Source organism: Danio aesculapii, chromosome 6 (assembly GCF_903798145.1).
Source record: "Danio aesculapii chromosome 6, fDanAes4.1, whole genome shotgun sequence".
Classification (NCBI taxonomy): domain Eukaryota; kingdom Metazoa; phylum Chordata; class Actinopteri; order Cypriniformes; family Danionidae; genus Danio; species Danio aesculapii.
Genome location: NC_079440.1, coordinates 51976850 through 51995158, shown reverse-complemented (window position 1 = coordinate 51995158; position 18309 = coordinate 51976850). Strand labels below are relative to the sequence as shown.

The 18309-nt window shown below is 34.9% G+C and overlaps 2 protein-coding genes across 2 annotated transcripts; one reads left to right on the top strand and one right to left on the bottom strand.

Annotated features, from left to right (window-relative positions):
- The first annotated feature begins 72 nt into the window (after positions 1–72).
- On the top strand, positions 73–12056 carry LOC130231085 (uncharacterized). Its single transcript, XM_056460483.1, has 7 exons — positions 73–1673; positions 2092–2320; positions 2752–2756; positions 3901–4028; positions 4137–4259; positions 6709–6811; positions 11577–12056. Exons 2-7 carry the CDS (start codon positions 2119–2121, stop codon positions 11670–11672), a joined length of 657 nt encoding a protein of 218 aa, XP_056316458.1. The 5' UTR covers positions 73–1673; positions 2092–2118; the 3' UTR covers positions 11673–12056.
- LOC130231083 (uncharacterized) lies at positions 9233–18216 on the bottom strand. Its single transcript, XM_056460480.1, has 5 exons — positions 18120–18216; positions 15805–16618; positions 13964–14104; positions 12516–12586; positions 9233–10878 (listed from the first exon to the last, which is right to left on the bottom strand). The coding sequence occupies exons 2-5, from the start codon at positions 16607–16609 to the stop codon at positions 10558–10560; spliced, it is 1338 nt and encodes a 445-aa protein (XP_056316455.1). The 5' UTR covers positions 16610–16618; positions 18120–18216; the 3' UTR covers positions 9233–10557.
- Between the last annotated feature and the right edge of the window lie 93 nt (positions 18217–18309).

The following is an 18309-nucleotide window of genomic DNA, read 5'->3' as shown; positions in this document are numbered from 1 at the left end:
CTTGTGCAAATGTCAGTAGTTTTTGGGATTTACAGATTTGTTGAATAGATCTTGCAAATTAGTCTTGCATCCAACTTTTGAGCACAACAGTGAAGTTCGAGAAGTGAAACTCCACTTATAAATTGATACATCTTTAAAGATATGATTGCTTTAAGCTTGTTAATCTCAAATTAAAATTGTCATCATTTACTTTACCCTTGACTTGTTCCAAACCAGTTTGAGTTCATTTTGGAAGCATGTTAGAAACTTATATTCCAATGACATTCATAGAAGAAAACCAAATGCTAAGTTCAATGGTTACAGTTTTCCAGTAATCTTCATAATATCCTATGTTGTGTTTAACTGGGTTGGAACATATCAAGGGTGAATAAATGACAGAATTTTCAATTTTAATAGCTGAATTTGGGGAGCAAAAACTACATTACCCATAATGCTGTATAATTATTTCACCAATAAGAGAGATGGCGTTAACCCCACCCACTTCATGAAATTCCACAGTTTGTGTCTTCATCTGCTCCAAAATAATGAAGTATTTTTATGAATATTTGGCAATATTTAAATATATTTCTTCTGCAGATCCAATCATGAACACATTTTTGTGATTCACAATGCTGCGTGGGAATGTAGTTAAATGTACAGGCACAGATTTGAACCTATGTCTTTTTGTCAAAATTATAATGTGAATTTCATAGCAAACAGTTCAAAGATGTAAATAATTGAGTGAAAAACACTTAGATTTTTAAAACACTTTGATTTAAAAACAAACAAATAATGTGAGCACTAAAGTGCAGTAGTCTTTATCTCTTGAAGGAGCACGGAAAACTGCTAAATGGGTTTCCATCTCAAAGTAGTTCAATGTATTATCAAATAATAATAATAAGTGTCACCATTAACACTGAATAAAGCACATAATCAGTACCTGAGGTGATCATTGTCAGTATTTTTATGCTGTTGTTGTTGACTAAATTACATTTAGTCATTTAGCAGACACTTTTTCCCAAGTAGACTCTTGTCCTGAACTTGTTTTACAAAATTGGGCTAAAATTTAATCTGCATGCCCGAACAACCAAAGGAAACAACATCTCACCAAGCAATTGTGTGATTAATAGACGCCTAAACATGGAGGTCTTGCCTAAACTAGGCTAAATTTGCGTTGCCAGTGAAAGACATCAATTAGCCCAAAGCTAGACTATAATCTAATAGACAGGAATGTCTGACTTCATGTATAGTCATTCATTCTTGTCTATTTGATGACTAGTCTAGTTTTGGCCTTTTGTTTAACATCTGTTAGCTTTTCACAGAAAGCCTCGTTTGTATGTCTATTAGACGTCTTTTTCTTAATGCTTGCTGGATTGCAGCTGTCTCTGCACACTGTACTGATATAATAATAAAGTACACAACCACTGCAAATCTCCCTTTGGAAGAAGGTGAATCTAAAAGAAGACCTGAAAATCATAATGAATCCCTGGCAGATGTCTCAGCATGTGTTAGTCAGATGTGCTATTGTGGTCATCAAACAATCACCTGTTGTGTATAAAAATAGGTCATATATTGGCAGTGCCTTGTCATACTGACTGACCACAGTAAGCTTAATTCACTACTGTAAATCGGGGTTTCAGCAGAATGAAGTAACTTAAGCTGCTATATTTTTCTCTGAGGATCTGAAATGTCATGTAAGTAGCCTAAGATTTCAGAAATGTTGGCTCTTTCTCAGCTCTTTAAAGGTGAGCAGAGATTAACTGATGGTTTATGGGAGTATACTGTTTTGCTTAAGGATGCTGTATTGTCCAGTTTTAATAGATGCTGATTAAAAAGAAACCGATTGTGTATTAGTTTTTGTGGGTTTCAGTAAAGAGGGCACCTAAGAAATTTGTTTAATTTACTTTGCATTGTGTTTTAGATCTTGTAATATAGCACAATCCACTAAACTGAAGAAGAAAAAATAGCTGGTTTGTTTGGAACACTTCATTTTGAAGTTACAAATAAATGGCAAGGCACACATTAAACTGTACATGAAACTTTGAAGTAGAATGACTGGAATATGATTATCTTGTACACTTTCTGTCCTTTTTCGACGTTTTTTTGTTGCAGCATAGGCATTTACTTGCTAATGTGAAGATGAAGAGGACAAAAGAAATCAGAGAAAATGAGATGAACGAAGAACAGGAGGAACATAGTGGTAAGGAAGATAGTTCTAAAGAGATTAAAACAAATGCTGAGTTACCCGAGGAGTATTATCATGGTCTCGAGGATTTACCCTGGAACCTGAACTCACTGGAGGAGTTACTGTATATCAGCCTCCCTGCATGCATACAAAGAGGTGAATAGCTAAATATAAGAGTAAAAAACGAGACCAAAATTAATAGAAATATTCATTTTATGTGTTGTAATGCAGCGTTGAGACTTCAAACCAATTACGTACGTTTCTGTTGAGCTTTAGAACGTAACAGCCAATCAGGTCAATTCAGATTAGTCACCGCTATTAAACGAGGATTTGTTTGTTGGTCGCACGCGTGCTCGATGTCATTAATTTATTTTAGGCTTTCAAATTCTGTCTCACTTGGATAGTCAATTGGTTATAATATTTAAAAAAAGTTTTTAACTACTGTTAGTTTACTGAATTCCGATCAGTTACGCCATACAAAAAATAACCATGAAATTTTTCACGAACAAACACGGCAAGTAAACATACTTTTTAACGACATAATTTGCACTAAAACTGTGGTTGTAGAAATGGTAATCAAATTAAAGTGTTAGTTCACCAAAAATGGAAATTCTGCCATCATTTGCTCAGCCAGGGAGCTCCACTTGTTTCAAACCTGCTTGAGTTCTTTTCTCTGTTGAACACAAAACAAGATATTTTGAAGAATGTTGACTTTCATTGTATGTTTTTTTTTTTTTACCTTTACCAAAGATGTCACTGGCTGCTGGTGAAATATATGATGAAAACATGTTATATAAACAAATTAATATATACACTCACTGGCCACTTTATTAGGTACACCTGTCCAACTACTGGTGTAATGGTGTGGGGGATATTTTCTTGGCACACTTTGGGCTTATTTGTACCAATTGAGCATCGTGTCAACGTCACAGCCTACCTGAGTATTGTTGCTGACCATGTCCATCCCTTAATGACCACAATGTACCCATCTTCTGATGGCTTCTTCCTGCAGGATAACGCACCATGTCATAAAGCGCAAATCATCTCAGACTGGTTTCTTGAACATGACAATGTGTTCACTGTACTCAAATGGCCTCCACAGTCACCAGAGCTCACTCCAATAGAGCACCTTTGGGATTTGCTGGAACGTAAGATTTGCATTCATGGATGTGCAGCCGACAAATCTGCAGCAACTGTGTGATGCTCTCATGTCAATATGGACCAAAACCAAACCAAAATCTTTGCCACGAAGGATTAAGGCAGTTCTGAAGGCAAAAGGAAGTTCAAACTGGTACTAGTAAGTGAACGTAATAAATTGGCCATTGAGTGTATATATTCAAAAGCAATAAAAATACATTTGCATAATTGTTTTATTTAATCTCTTGAAAGCAAGGACCTTTTCATCTCTTCACTCACCTTGCCTTGTAAAATCTTTATTTGAAAATGGCAAAAAAGGTCAGAAATGTTTCAGAGGAAAGCTTCATCAGCATTTGCTTGCAGAGTTCTACTTATTTTGACCAAACAACATTCAGGCATATCAAATTCTGCTCTAATATCTGAATCTTGGTTCAGCTCTGGATACATTATATCCAGTTAACTGTAGAGCGATAACCATTTGAAAAATGTTTTAGACATTACTCATTTTATACACACTATCAGAATTATACATGTTTTTATGTCTGCATTGTATTGTAAATGGAAAATGCACATACTGGAATTAAAATCTCCCTTTTCAGCTTTGTAATTTAGCCGAGCAGTTTGGTGTCTGGACGTTTCACAATAACTTCTTGCCATGTCGTCTCATATCCTACGCGTTACTGCCATATACCCTGCCTGCTACAGCTCTCATCTCATTCATCTACAGGTCAGATCTGCTCTCTTAATCTATTGCTTCAGGTTTTTTTAGGTTTGTATGCACCTATCTGTACACTTCTCCTGTTGTTTTGTGTGTTTGTGGACGGATGTGAAACAGATTTTTGTGCTGGTTGAAGACATTTCTCCAGCAGGCTCTGAACGCAGGCAAGGAATTGAAACAGGAAGTGATGGTTAATCTGCGATTCGCTCTCACAAACATGGGAAGACTTTTGCTGAACAGGTAAAACTTGTACCGAAGGTTTTTCATACATGATTGACGAGCATGATAGTACACGAGTGATCCATTTTACTTCCTTAATGTGAAATTATTTGTGAATGTTTGTCAGCACTGCTAATACTCACACTCTGTTCTATTTTTTTACTCTGCTTTCTAATCACTTTCACTTTTTAATCTATATTTTTTAATTCATATTTATTAAATGGTGCTGTATGTCTGTTTTTGACTCCTCTAAAGCATAAAAACAGTATATGTTTGCTGATATTTAAGGGAGCTTTCACACTAGCACTTTTGGTTCGCATTCAGGTTCGTTTGACGTCAGAGTACTGTACGTTTAGCTAGTGTGAATGTTGTCTTCTGAAATCTGGTGCGCACTCGTGAACTGTACCCACATCCACCTGAAAGGGTGCTTTCACATCTGTGATTCGGTTTATTTGGTCCAGACCAAGGACAACAAATGATACATTGTAGCATTTTCTGCCGTTTTTGGGTCCTTTTCACACCACACTGATTGCTTTGGTCCTAACTAGTTGAAAAGAACCAAAAGGCAGTCATGTGACAAAATCCACATCACTCATTGGCCAGATGTTATTGAACGTATTTCCTAAACTGCTTTTCGATTGGTCAGAATTTACGTGCGGGAAAATGTCAGTGGAACTCCTGCAAGTAAACAAAGCGGCAGACACAAAATGTTGCTTTTTACTATGGATAGACGACTACGCTGGCTGAAGGTGTCCCTGGTCACAGTATACTATATAGTTTGTATACATCACTTTAGACAAACTATACATTTCGAGACTGAAGCACGGCTGCGGCTGGAAAACAATGTCACTTCAGGAGGAGGCGTCAATTAATTTAGCTAAACTGTGACATGGTCATCTTCCAGAAATATTACCAACGACCCATCAGGTCATGTTTCTCTCTCTCTCTCTCTCTCTCTCTCTCTCTCTCTCTCAGCACATCAGACTATGGCAGCTGTTTTAGTTTGGATCATGTTCTCGCCACAAACTAACCACTCCAGGGTTAGTTTGAAAGCGTACCAAGACCACCTCTTCAAAGACGTCTCTTTACACTTTTTTTGCAATTGTACCAAATAATGGAATTGAACCGCCAACTGTACAACAACAACCTTTAGTTTTCATAACATTCATTCGTGTGTGTGTTTGTCTGTGTATCACCTACTTTGTCGACAAGCGGGACTGACCAGGTGCTAATGTCTGCTTGTCTCCACCAAAAACAAATGTAGACATCGCGTGATGTTCTGAACTATTTAAATATTTTTTGCGGCAGATAGATGCAAGTCGCTCTCTGTGTTTTGGTTTTGATAACAAAATCAAATGATTCAGTAAAAGCAGAATGACCGTGAGATGTGGACGTCTCCATTTTGGTGCTTTGCGTTTGTGACCGTCACCTAGCAACAGCTGTACACAAAACAGCAACGGGATGATGCAAGCGTACCGGGGTTCAGAAGGAAAATAGCCGGTGTGAACACAAACCAGCCGAGGGGGGACTATCGTACTTCGGTTCGGACCAGGCATTCGGACCAGTGTGAAAACACCCTAAGAAACATGCTAAGTGAACACACTTGTTTATCTGAAAAACAAGGTTAAATTTCAGTTATTCTCCTGTGCATATGTGTGTTCCGTGCTGGAATGTCTGTTTTCGGTTTAGTCTTTATAACCAGCCCACTGCCTGTTTACCCAACCATATTTCAGCTTACTTTATTTATTCATTCATTCATTCATTCATTTTCCTTTAGCTTTCCTTCCTGATTTATTTGAGGTCACCACAGCGAAATGAACCACCAACTATTTCAGCATATGTTTTTCACAGCATATGGCCTTGGAGCCGCAATCCAGTACTGGGAGGTCTAAGAGATCACATTTTCGAATAACCAGATATATATAATAAGCTGGGCGGCACGGTGGCTCAGTGTTTAGCACTGTCACCTCACAGCAAAAAGGCCACTGGTTCAAGTCCCGGCATTTCTGTGTGGGTATCCTCTAAGTGCTCCGTTTTCCCCCACAATCCAAAGACATGCGGTATAAGTGAATTGGATTAACTAAATTGGCCGTAGTGTATAAGTGTGAATGAGTGTGTATGGGTGTTTCCCTGTATTGGGTTGCTGCTGGAAGGACATCCGCTGTGTAAAATATATGCTGGAATAGTTGGCGGTTCATTCCACTTTGGTGGCCCCTGATACATAAGGGACTAAGCCGAAGGAAAATGAATGAATGACTACCAAGAAATCAAATTAGTTTTGGATAAATGTGTCTTTGTGTATTCAAATCTCAATATCATGCTTAGATCTTCCTGAATTTTCCAGATTCCTGCTTTTGGTCCCTGCACTTGTATCTTGGTTCTGTCTACCAACTCTTTCTTTGACCTCCCTTGCCTGTTTTGCTTCGCTTTGCTTATTCTGTCATGCCGTCTCGCCACATCTTCCTCAAAGACGCAGCCGGAGCACAGGAGCCAAAACCAGCCCGTCTGCCTTAGCTTCCAGCTCAGTGGATCCGGCGCTTTCTGCAGAAACACAGCATCACTACAAAAACAAGGTATTCAGCCTTCCTCATGCTGCTCAATGTAGAGTTAGAAATGGTCAAAAAAACAGAAACACCGCAGCTTCAGAAGAACATGTATGATCATGAGAGAAGATTATTACAGGACTGGAGAAATGAAGATGTGAATGTCTCTTGTCCTTTTATCTCCTGCATGGATGTGCAAGAGTCAAGGAAAGTGTGTTAAACATGGACCGCAAAGTGTACGTTTGTAGAATATTTGGCATATATGGCAAGGTATACATGCGTAAAATGTGTTTGCATCTAGTGAAATTCACAATAGAGATTATAAAATCATAGAAATCATGCAAGTGTCTGTTTCAGATAACTTTAGTGACGCAAAAATGTCAAAATTTGGATAAATAATCTTCCATCATCATTCAGCCTAAAATATTTTTTTATTTATGTAAAAAGAAAACATTCAAGTATATAAAATCATAATTAATCATACTTAATTTGATATCAATTAATACAAATGTGAGTGATGGTGGCAAAGATGTGAAATATCAATTAATTAGTCGTTATAGGCTCCGCTGTGATTATAAATAATATAAAAAGTGATAGTAAATTGTATATTTTTTTTATGTGTGTGTGTGTGTGTGTGTGTGTGTGTGTGTGTGTGTGTGTGTGTGTGTGTGTGTGTGTGTGTGTTTTAAATATTTAGGTCTAATTTTAGATTCACAGTTGACATTCCAAAAGCATGCCAAGAAGGTCACTAAAATTGTTCAATTTAATCTGGCCAACTTCAGCCATATACGACCTTACTTGACTAATGAAGCAGCAAAACTTTTTATGCACTCCATGATTTTTTCTCATATTAAATATTGTCTTACTAGTTGGTCACACGCTAGTAAAACAGTATTAAAATCACTTTATAAACAGATTTAAATTATTTGATCAGAAGACTTTTAGGTATCATCATTGTAATATAATACAAAAACATTATTTATTGAGCTTTGATAATATGAAAAATTTGGCTGATGCTTGTATGATTTTTAAATATTTAAATGGATATGCTCCACCTCCATTATGTGAGTTTGTGACTCACAAGATTAATAATGGTCAAGCAACACGATCTGTTACCAGGGGAGACTGTGCTGTGCAGTATAGGCGTACAACTTTTGCACGATCAGTTTTCTTAGTTAGAGCCAGTCATTTCTGGAACACACTTCCTATGGATTTAAGGGGTGTTACAAATTATTCAACATTTAAATACAAGTTAATGAAATGGCTAAAAGCAAATCAAGTTTGTAATCATGTGTAATTCTTTTGTCTAACATTTTAAGAAATTCTTATTACATATTTAATCCCTTTGTCATAGAGCCAGACGGAATCTGCGGACAGTTTTTGCTATTTCTGCTGAAAATTTTGGTAAAAATCTGCGGATTTCTGCGGAATTATTCTGGGAGTATCATAACTAAAACCTTAATATGTGAAATAAAAAATAATCTTTTTAACATCTATTTAATGTTTAAAATGCAAATCCAATTAGATTCACTTTATTTGGTAAACAAAGCAAGTCTCTCATATAATATCTCTACTAAAAGACAGAAAATATTACTGTACAAACTGCATTGTACATAAATCACATGAACATTTTCATATTAGTCAATAATATTACTGAAATTAATTTAAAAACTGAATAAATATAAATTTACACACATTTACTCAAGTAAATAAACAGAATTCATGATGGTCTAAAAATCTGCGGAATTCTGTGCGTGCAGATTCCGTGTGGGCCTATGACATTATTATTTGTATGTGTGATGTGTTTTTTTGATTTTAGGTTGCCTCTTAAAATCTGGCAGGGGGCAACAGATGAAAATAAGCCCTTGTGGCTAACTCTTGGTTATTTACAGTTCTACTGTTTATTAATGAGCATTGTCCCTGTTAAATAAAATAAAATTCAAATAATGTGTATATATATATATATATATATATATATATATATATATATATATATATATATATATATATATATATATATATATATATATATATATATGTATGTATGTATATATATATATATATATATATATATATATATATATATATATATATATATATATATATATATATATATATATATTGGTTATTAATAAACAAAGCACTTAAAAATATAACTAACTACATGATTATTTATATGAACTAGTAAGAATTAAAAAATAAATAAACCTAACCATTAATGGATCTAATAAGAACCGTATAATAATAAATGACTCACAAAGATAGATTTGACTTTAAATAAAATATGGATAAATATAGCCATGAGCAAAAAGTTGCACAAATATTAACAGAAAGTAATCATTTAAATGGATGTTTACTTCATACATAATATGGATGAAAATAAAAGAAATCACAGACAACACTTTACAAAACTCATTTTATTTAATATACTTCATCTTCATGATGTACACATTCTGCATATGCCCGCATACACAGTTACAATATAGCTAAAATACACATATATATACTTAGTGAACAAAACATACAATTATGAGGTATAGTGTTTAGATAAAATGACATTATATAATAAAAATAACAAATGCAAGCTGTGCAAATTTGTCAGTTGTTAAATTCACATTAGATTTATCTAGCTTACGTAAAGTTTTTAAGACAAAATTACACAAACAAGTCATTCTATATTAATATTTATTATGTGCAAATGAAGAGCTCATCTTAAGTGCTGGTTTCTAAAAAAAATATTATTCACAAATATTAAATATTTACATATTCTCTCACAGACTTCACAATCCTGAGCGTTAACACAATATTTGTGTTACAGTGCAAAATATATATTTTAAAATCTTTCTTATCCTTTATGATGCTACTTTCCCATAAAGAAATCTGATATATGGAAATATATGCAAATGACATACAAGTTCAGATTTAATATTTCAAAATATTGCAAAAATAGCCATTTAATTATTTTTCTTTAATATAATTTCAAATATGTACATATATGTTCTTATATATAAGATATAATTATACATGAGCACATATATAACATAATAGCTAACATATTTGAACATATGCATTACCTGTAGTCCCAATAATTGAAAACAAATTGAATGAACGGCCATTTTTGCGGCCACAGCGGAATGAACCGCCAACTATTCCAGCACATGTTTTATGCAGCAGATGCCCTTCCAGCTGCAACCCAGTACTGGGAAACATCCATACAGTCTTGCATTCTCACACACACACATACACACACACTAACTATGGCCAATTTGGCTTACTCAATTCACCTATAGTGCATGTCTTTGGACTTTAAAGGAAATCAGAGCACCTGGAAGAAACCAATGCTAACACGGGGAGAACATGCAAACTCCACACAGAAATGTCAACTGGCTCAGCCTTGGCTTGAACCAGTGAGCTTCTTGCTGGGAGGCGACAGTGCTAACCACTGAGCCACCGTGCCACCATTTTTGCAATATCAAATAAAATTGTATAAATCACATACACATTCATACATCGTACAATATAAAAAAAGCAGATAATAAATAAGAAATAAAATGACGGAATAAAATAAGAAATAAAATATAGCAAAACGTTAGCTATAGTTTCATATTTCAAAATATATGTTGCATATATGACATGCATTTTATATATGCAAACTCCAAATACGAACTTGTATGTCATACGTGTCATTTGCATATTTTTCCATATATCCGATGTCTATGAGGATTTCAAATGTAATCCAGCAGTGAAACTTCACACTTCTACAAGCTAATGTATTGTTACTCCAGGTTGAGCGTTCTCCGGTCTCCTGCTTTAACGTCAGCGAGATGCGGATGGCTCTCGCTCATGTGAGTGAAGCGATCCTGGAGATACTGGTTCCCGAAGCCCATGATCTGGCCTGTGGATTGGCTGTGTAGATTAGCTACTCTAGCGGTGAAGTCCAGAGTAAAGGCGAACTTCACCAGCTCTGGTGCCACCACAGACTGACGGGTGTTCTTATTGGGAACTTCCGACTGCACATATTGATCGGCCATTTGCTGGAAAGATCTGTAGGAGAAGCCAGAATCCAGATACGCACATACACTGGGGTTTTCTTTTAGCTACAGGGGAGACAAGAGAAGAGAACACATTAATTCTGGGTTTCACTCCACCTTTAGGATGCTTTCACACCTAGTAGATTGTTTCTGAATCTGCTGCGTTTTCCCCCTTCGTTTGGGCATATGTAAACTGTGCAATCGCGATCTGATCCGTGCCAAAACAATTGGTTCGAGATTGCCTGAAGGAGGTGGTCTCGGCTCAATTGAAACAAACTCTGAAGCGGTTCAGTTGTAGTAAGAAAGCAAAACAACCCAACAAACTAACGAACCAGGCTATATCACAGCTATAATGCTGTGTTCACACCAAATGCGGCACGCCCTAATAATATAAATATGGAATATGAAAAATGTGCGCAAATAGATACGTGAACATTTTGAGTTTACTCGCTACATTCGCGCGTCAAATTCACTTCACAATAGAAGCGGATTTGCACCATGGGCAGGCCTTCAGTCTGTCCGGTGACTCTAGCTTCGTTGCTAAATGGCTAACGTGGGATATATTGAGAGAATAGCTGTGTTTATGTGCTTTAGGAAGGCTAATAAGCAGCATAGATTCCTTTGGAGACATGTCTGAGTTCACTAGATCCATTCAGAGATGCACCCAGCTCCTCCTGAAACTATACCTGGATGATGGAGGCTTTCAGCGGTGCTTCAGACTGAACCGAGCCCAGTTTTGATGAACTATTGTCCTGTGTTGGCAGGAGGATTTCCCCCAGGACACCAACAGCCAGAACTACATCATAATCACGCCTCTACAAGAGAAAGCTCCTGATTGGTTAACACACATTTTCTGGTAGGAATGATATCTCTACTCCTCATTCTCTCTTCTTATGCTGTGTTCGCACCAGATGTGGATGAAGCGTCAAGTGCGAGTGATTTACATGTTAAGTTAATGCAAAGACGTGAATAGACATCCTGCGATGAGCACTAGTGAAGAGCTCTGCAGGTAAACCTCACTCTTCTGACCTCTAAAAGGTGCTCTACCGACAGATGCTAGAGGCCATGGTCTTTAGCCTCCTTGTTAGAGCAACTCCCATGCGGAGAGTAGCCAGTTCAATCTTAGCTCGAAGCAGGTTGGGTGGTGTAGGACCGGCAGGGTTACAAAAGCATCCTGTCTGGATTATTAAAAAAATATGTAGTATTAACTTTTTGGTTAACTCGACTTCTGATATAGAATCAATATATATATTAAACACTTGACAATTGAAATGAAGCTATGTATGAGAAATTCCTACCTCTGATTTATATTTGGTGATGACTGTATCTCTAGGTGTTATCATTCAAAATTAATGTGCACCTTTCCCCTAATATTGTCTCTTTTCTCATCGTCATAAATTAAAATAATGACGTATGACAGCTGAGCTGAATCCCGGAAAATAATGCAAACTCTGACCAATGTGAGGAGAGTTTACTCGAACGTGACTTGTTTGAACTATTTTTGTCTGTTTAGTAACTTTGCCATTTCAATCCCTGTTTCTGAACAAAAAACGATGGATCTACAGGTTGTGAAAGCACCCTTAGAATCAAAATTGGACTGAAATGCAGCCTCAGGGCGTATTCCCCTGAAAAAACACACTTTAGCATTTCAAACATTGGAAACTGTGCCAGAGATTGGTCTCAGGAGGGAAAAAGATGCTTACCGTGTCATTTATTTTGTCTCCTTGCTGCTTTATCAGTTCTATGATTCGCCTGATAACCTCTTCTTGTGAGACTAGTTGGAAAATTATGAAAAAATGTATTAAAATCAGTAAACAATCCAAAATCTATACTTTATTTTTTAACTCCCTGCATTCACTTGTTTCACACTGTTTTACTATACAGTAACAGGATGGGATGTCAATATCTGCCAAATTCCAAAGGACAAAAACCATAAAACCTTTTATGATTGTGTTTTCTTGATGTTTGAGGCATGTGTGTGAATGGAGGAAGAACACAATTAAATGACAGTACTTCAGAAGTTACAGACTTTTATTTGGAAATGTATAGTTATTGCTTTGCCTTACATGGTCACTATGAACTGTTAAAGTTGTGAAATGTTAAATTCTCCCTTGTGTCTATTAGGAAATATCAGTATATGGTTTCAAACAACAAATAATTTATAGTAGAATGCATTTAATTTGCAGCTTTACTGCTTAAAGTGCTAGTTCACCCAAAAATGAGTTTCTAACACAACTTGTAACTAATGAATGCATTTATTTTTAGGTGAACTGTCCCTTTAAGTGGTAACCTATTAGTTTAACAACAGTATATTTTTGTCATTCTGATTTTGTTGTTCTAAATATCTAAACGTTAAACAAATACTTTCTTGGATGGAACACAAAAGTTTATTAAACCAAAAAGTTGCAGTAGCCACTGACTGTTCTGTCCCGAGGCTAAAGAGGTTCATTGGGTGCAGACAAACTATCATTTCTGAAAAATATCTTTTTTGTCTGCTGTGTAGAAGAAACAAACAACATAGCTTGGAACCACTTTAAGGTGAGTAAAATGTCATTTTTGGTGATCTTTTAACAATACCTTGTTTTTAAAGGAATAGTTTACCCCAAAATAAAACATTAATCACCATTTAATCTCTCTCAAGTGGTTTCAAACTTTTAGGAGTTTCTTTTTTTCTGTTCCGATTTTCTAGACAATGTTGCAAATCAGCAGCCACTGACATCCATAGTAGAAAAAAAGATACTACAGAAGTCAATGGCTACAGATTTCTGACATTCTTTAAAATATCATATTTTGTGTTCAAACGAAGAAAAACAGGTCAGAACAAGGTTTAGGTGAACTGTCCCTTTAAGGAACATTCTTGTTCCACATTTCTATCCTTCAGACAAATCAATCTTCTTTCATTGTAGCACATATTGAAGATACTTTGAAGTACGTTAGTTACAGATAGAAAAAAAACTTTTTTGGTCCACCTGAAGTAAAGGAGTGTTTCGGTTTAATTTTTGAGGGTGAACAATACCTTTAAACTCATTTATGTTCAGTTGTTTTACTTTAGAAACAACGGCCCTATACTAGTGTGTGGCTTTCGGTCTACCTAATATTTAACCCATCTCCTTTGCATGATTCAAATACAGTCTACCATAATAACACTAACCTTCTGCGCAGGCATTCTGGGATGTTGGTGGAGAGGTGGGATTGTCATCTGTTGGACTGTCTTTCACTTCATGCACAATTTTCTCCAGTTCCTCTGACATTTTCTCATAGTATGAATTGCTGTGTTCCACCATCTCCACAGCTGCGAAAAGCCAAACTCTATTAGAACATTTATTCCAACTGGGGCTGTATATATATATATATATATATATATATATATATATATATATATATATATATATATATATATATATATATATATATATATATATATATATATATATATATATATATATATATATATATATATATATATATATATTAGGGCTGCACAATATATTGTTTTTAGCATTGATAATGCAATATGCGCATCCACAATAGTCACATCACAAAGATATGCAATGTTGAGTCTGAGTTATAGTTGAGCAGGAGCTACAGAATTGTATTTAATCACTGTATTTATAACGGTATTTATGTAATTTATGCAAATTGTTTTAATTTATGTCTTGTTTCTAGACCAAATATCTACATTTCAAAGCAGAAACAAGATTATTTTCCTTACCCAACTAGCAGATAATTTTGCTTGTTTTAGGGAAAAACTCTTAATTTGACTTATTTCTTCTGACGGTGAAAACAAAACTATATTTTTACTTGCTCTAAGAATTTTTTCATATTTGGACTAGAAACAAGACAAAACTAAGTAATAAAAACATTTTTGCATTGTGATTATTCAATTTCTGTACCTGAATACTCTTTGACTTCCTAGAAAACTGTCAAATAGTGCTATTCAATCTATTTTGTGTATTAATATTGCAATATTTATCATATAAAATATGTATATAATTACAAATTTACCTTTATCATTTATTCCATGGTGTCTCAAAATATATTGTGGTAATACTTTTCCATAATTTATATGAGCTCAATATTACACGACATTACAAAAACAGAAACATAGTGGCAGTATAGCCAAAAGTGGCAATATCAACTGTACAATGTTAACCTTTTGCATTTAAAAAGTCAAGTGCTATTTTGGGGTTTCCACCTGGATTTTGTCTACCCAAATTTAAAAGCTTCCCAAATCCAGATTCAGAGGTGTAAATGCAAAAGTTTGGTATCATTTTAAAGAAAACCCTTTGAGTTTCCAATAAAACACTGTTGAAAGTGATTTAAATAATTATATATGTTGTCTGTTATAATAAACCCCTCAAAAAAGAGGCACTTTTTTTTTGTAAACTCAAATTAGAAAGTTGCTGTAATTCATTTTGGTGGTTCCTGCACATGTCAGTAATCATAGGAGAAAAAATGTCTCTATCGTAATCTATGGAAAAGTTATTCTATTCCAACTGATGAGAGAACGGAACCACTTATGAGGTTATTGGGCCAGCCCTGTACGGACCTTTAAAATTTAAATAAGGAAGTAAAAGAAGTCACGGACCTGGTACTAGGTCACAGATTTTAGGAGGTTAATTTGGTATTATTTTAAGTCAGGAGTGTAATCATTAGTTTTGGAAAAGTGTTTAATATTTCAATGTTATATTTTATATTTCTCCATTCCTAATTAAACATTTACCCTGAAGTTTGAAATATATTGAGAAAATTATTCACATATAAATAAGCAGATCTTTCGAATATATACTTTTTAATGTAAAAAAAAAGGAAAAAAATGTATATATATATATATATATATATATATATATATATATATATACATACACTAATAAATGATTGAATTTACAGAATATCATGGTGTATATCGTTATCAGGATATTCAGTTTTTATCATATTGCCATGCCCTTATTCCAGCTTCAAATAAACAAATAAAGTCTATCAGATACATACATTTTGCAGCTGACATATCTCCACTTCGCCTCCATTTGAATGATTTTTTCTTTTTCAAAGATTTCGAACGACGTACGTTGTTGTCAGTTTTGGACAAGACATCGGCTAAAGGCAAGCAGGAGATCTGAGGTGAAGAGGGTTTGGAAAGTGGAACATCTTCTTCAGTTCTCTGATGTTCTTGTTCCTTCTCAGTGTTTTCTTTGGTGAACCAACTCAAGAAACTCTTCCACACTGTGGATTTCTTTGCCTTCTTGTCCTTCTTTTCCACTGTAATCTGCTCTACATTTTCTAGCATCTTAGCATTATTATCTCCAGCAGTAAATGTACTTGTTTGAGTGGGTAAAGCATCACTGATTTGACCACCTTCCTCCTTGCCCTTATCCAAACGTTGAAACCACTTTTTAGATTTGCCATTAGACTTCTGAGACGCATTAGATCCATCATTGCGCCGCAAACTCTCCTTAACTCCCCGCTTTTTGGATTTCTTCCCAGACGGCATGTCCTTTTTGTCCAATGGCGTTTCAGCAATGGAATCAAATCTAATGTCTTCATCAGAGATTGAAGCTTTTGAAGTTAAGTTCAGAGATGTATCGCTGGAATGTCTGCGAACTCTTGTCTTTTGCTCAACGATGGGAACCCATTTGTGTGATCTGTGCTCCTTTCTGGGAGTACACTGTGTTCCATCGTTAAGGCTGAGACTTCGCTTAACATACACCTCTAGAAGACGTTTCTTTTCCTTTTCTCCGACTGACAGCAGCTGAGGAACGGGCTGTGTATTATTCTGGTCGTTCAACATGGTTGCCATGCTGAGATACTGTGAAGAAATGAACATTTGTGTTAGTGGTTGAATAGCATGAGTGTTTTTTTAAATAACCAACAATGATAATATCCATCAAGAGGGTTAATGTAAATTTAAAAGGGCATATACACCTTATTTTTTTACCTCAAGATAGCTAATAATTTGAGTAAGTTAGCATTCTCGTGTTATTCACTTCCAATTAATAATAATAGCCACACAAAAACAATCCAGTATAATTGGGTGTTTATCATTTTAATGCAATTCACCACCATGCTGGATTGGAACACATGTAGTTTTGTTACTTTTCTAGTTATCTGAGTTAACTGAAAATAACTTAAAACTGAATAAGTGCATTACCTGGTACAAGCTAATTACCAATGCTGACAATCTAAATATCTTTTGATTAATCGCTGCATATATTATTACACATTACAACTGACTTGTACTGTATTTAATCTCTTGTGACCTTTATGGTAAATATGTTATTACAAGATAAGTAAATGAAGACAATATTATTGTTTGCTAATTAACATTTTAAGAACAAAAATCTGACAGCTCATTCAACTTGTAGCTTTGTTTGTATGATTATTAGGGGCAGATTTAACCAATAAGCAAGGTATGCGGACGCAGATATCAGGGGGCCCCAATAAATATCTAGAAGTATAAACTATACCTATAAACTATATATAACATTGTTTTCTATCATATTTTGTATGAGAGGCAAACAAATAAAATTATTACGTAATTAAATATTATTTAATATATAATAAAATATATTATTATTATAATAATGTAATGTTATGTAATAATATTATTAAAAATATCCAAATTCATAAAAATATATATTATTATTATTTTTAGTTGTAAATTCATTTTAAGAAATCTAATTATTTAAAATGTAAAGCTTACATTTAGTTAAAACGTGTAAAATAAGATTGAGTAATATAAAAAAACAGCAAATTAAATAAAAAATTAAAAGTAGAAAGGGTGCATTTCAGGACTTTGGGCCCCATGGCCCAGTTGCTTAGGGCCCCTAAATCACTATTCCACCCCTGATGATTATAGTATATACTACAAACTGCAATGCAATGAACTGAAATATTGTTTATTGAATAAATTAAAATATTATTCGTTAAATCTAGTTGAACTCTGCTGTTCTGAAATCTGTAAGACTGTCTTTGGAAGAAAACAAAAGTAAATATTCTGAAGAGCTAAAAATGGAGGAAGTGATCTATCCACTACAGTACACGGGGGTTACCATTTACTGTTGTTATCAAAACTTCTTTTGAGATATTCACACGAAAGAGAAGCATATTATTTTACATGTTTTTCCTAACATGTGAATAATTATGAAGACAAATAATACATTCATATTTTTGTGTTAACTGTCCCTTTAAGAAGGGAATCCACGAAAACTCCCCGCGTATATTCAGCTAGCAGAGAACAACAAATTCAATACGATAATACACAACATGAACGTTACTGTAATTCATCGAATAACATGATTTTGTCTTACTGTTTCTCTCACTCGTTGATGTTAGTCCAATCTCCAGTGGTGACCGGCTGTTAGTGCAGACTTTTGAGGAACCATGGACGTGTGTAGGCAACGTTTGAGTGACGCCCATTTTGTAAGACACCAACCAGAAGGCGCTAAAGTCTCAGGTAATGGGTCTGTCAGGTGATGTTTACAGTTTCTGTCGACAGTA